This window comes from Trichechus manatus, unplaced genomic scaffold (genome assembly GCF_000243295.1).
Source record: "Trichechus manatus latirostris isolate Lorelei unplaced genomic scaffold, TriManLat1.0 scaffold00031, whole genome shotgun sequence".
Classification (NCBI taxonomy): domain Eukaryota; kingdom Metazoa; phylum Chordata; class Mammalia; order Sirenia; family Trichechidae; genus Trichechus; species Trichechus manatus.
In genome coordinates this window covers 12831112-12832655 of record NW_004443967.1, presented here as the reverse complement: position 1 = coordinate 12832655, position 1544 = coordinate 12831112, and the positions used below count along the sequence as shown (strand labels likewise).

Genomic DNA, 1544 nt, shown 5'->3' with positions numbered 1-1544 from the left:
CAAGCAATGGCTTGCTGAATTAACGCTTACAGTGGGATACTATATACACACGCTCTGGGTCTGGTTTGAATCTTGAGTTTGGGAGGTCACCAGAAGAGCTACCCATTCTCTACCCCTGCTGTGTTGGTTCAGGCCAGGAGGCCCAGAGAACAGCCTCAAATGGTTTCACTTCCCACCACCAGTCTACTCTTGACCTACTGGGAGAGTTTAGCATTTAACGCCAGCTTTGCTTTCCTGCATGCTTTCATTTTCTAATCCATGTCCCTAAGAGGCAAACACTTCCACCTTCTCTCCTCTCTATCTCAGCCCTCTTCTCCTCCTTCCCTTCCTGCCCTTCCTTGCTCTGTCATCCAGAGAGGAGTTTGGAACGTGATTTCATTTGGGAAATGTGGCTCTTAGCTCATTGTCTGAGCCACTGGCTCTCAATCTTGGTTGCACACTGGAGTCACTGGGTGGGGGGACTTTAAGATGACTGATGCCTGCATGCTTCATGCTCTCCCCAGAGTTTCTGCTGTGATTGATCTGGGGTGCAGCCTGGACTCTGGGAATTTTAAAAGCTCTGCCGGTGATTCTAGTGCATAGCAGCAAGTGACATCACTAGTCCAGGCCCCTGTCCACCAGTGCGCAGGACTGGGCAGAGGGCAGATTTCTTGCTAACTTTGCAGAGATGATGGGAAATCACAGGGTCAGGCCTACCTGAGAGTATGGGGGTCACATCTGGAGCCCAGTCTCCAGCATCTGCATGTATGAAAAAATATATATATTAGAATATTGGAATTGAACTCTATGAGGTGAGAAGTGGTGGGTTTCTAGAGTGGACAGGTCTAGAGTTCACAGGCTTCATGCCATATAAGCAAGAACGATGGTATGTTTGCATTCTGGACAAGCAGCCCCAGACCTGGGAGAGGGGCAGAGAATAGGTAGTCAATGGGTGGCCCTGTTGTGCTCGTCCTCAAAATGGACTCAGGCTTTCCGTGTTCTCTGTCTACCTGGCTGAAGGGACTTTCATGTGTTGGGCCACCATCCTTAGCTTCCCTGGCCTTGAACTGTACATGGTCTCCATCCAACACTAAGACACCAGTGGCTGAAATATCAGAGATCCTATCGTGGGAGAAGAGGTTACCCGAGCAGATGACGCCAGCGTCCTCGTGGTGGCCACAGTTGTGGTCTGACCAGGCAGAGCTGGGGCACTGGCCAAGGTGGTTCTCACTTCCTGAACACTGAATCTTGTCCAGGAAGATGTCTCCAGAGCCTCGGCCAAAGTGGGCCTTGCCAGGGGCAGCGACAGCCCGTCCATACCCGAGCTGGTGGCATACAACTTTGGCTTTGCTCAGAACCCACAGGTCATCACACACAGTGCCCCAGGCCCCTTGGTGGAGGACCTCCACACGGCCTGAGCACCAACTGGAGCCACCCACCAGTCGTAGCACCGGCCCATCTTCTAAACAGAGCAGAATTTTATTTTTGAGTTTGGGGAGTGTGATAGTTAATGTTGTGTGTCAGCTTGGCTAGGCCATGATTCTCAGTGGTTTGACAGTTATTAT

General features: G+C 51.2%; 1 protein-coding gene across 1 annotated transcript in view; it reads right to left on the bottom strand.

The window, feature by feature from the left end:
• The window catches only part of LOC105756010 (deleted in malignant brain tumors 1 protein), a 79234-nt gene that overhangs the window by 37173 nt on the left and 40517 nt on the right, over positions 1-1544 (bottom strand). The window contains exon 6 of the mRNA XM_012555113.1: positions 1069-1441. Coding sequence (XP_012410567.1) covers positions 1069-1441 — 373 coding nt within the window. The remainder of the gene's footprint in view (positions 1-1068; positions 1442-1544) is intronic.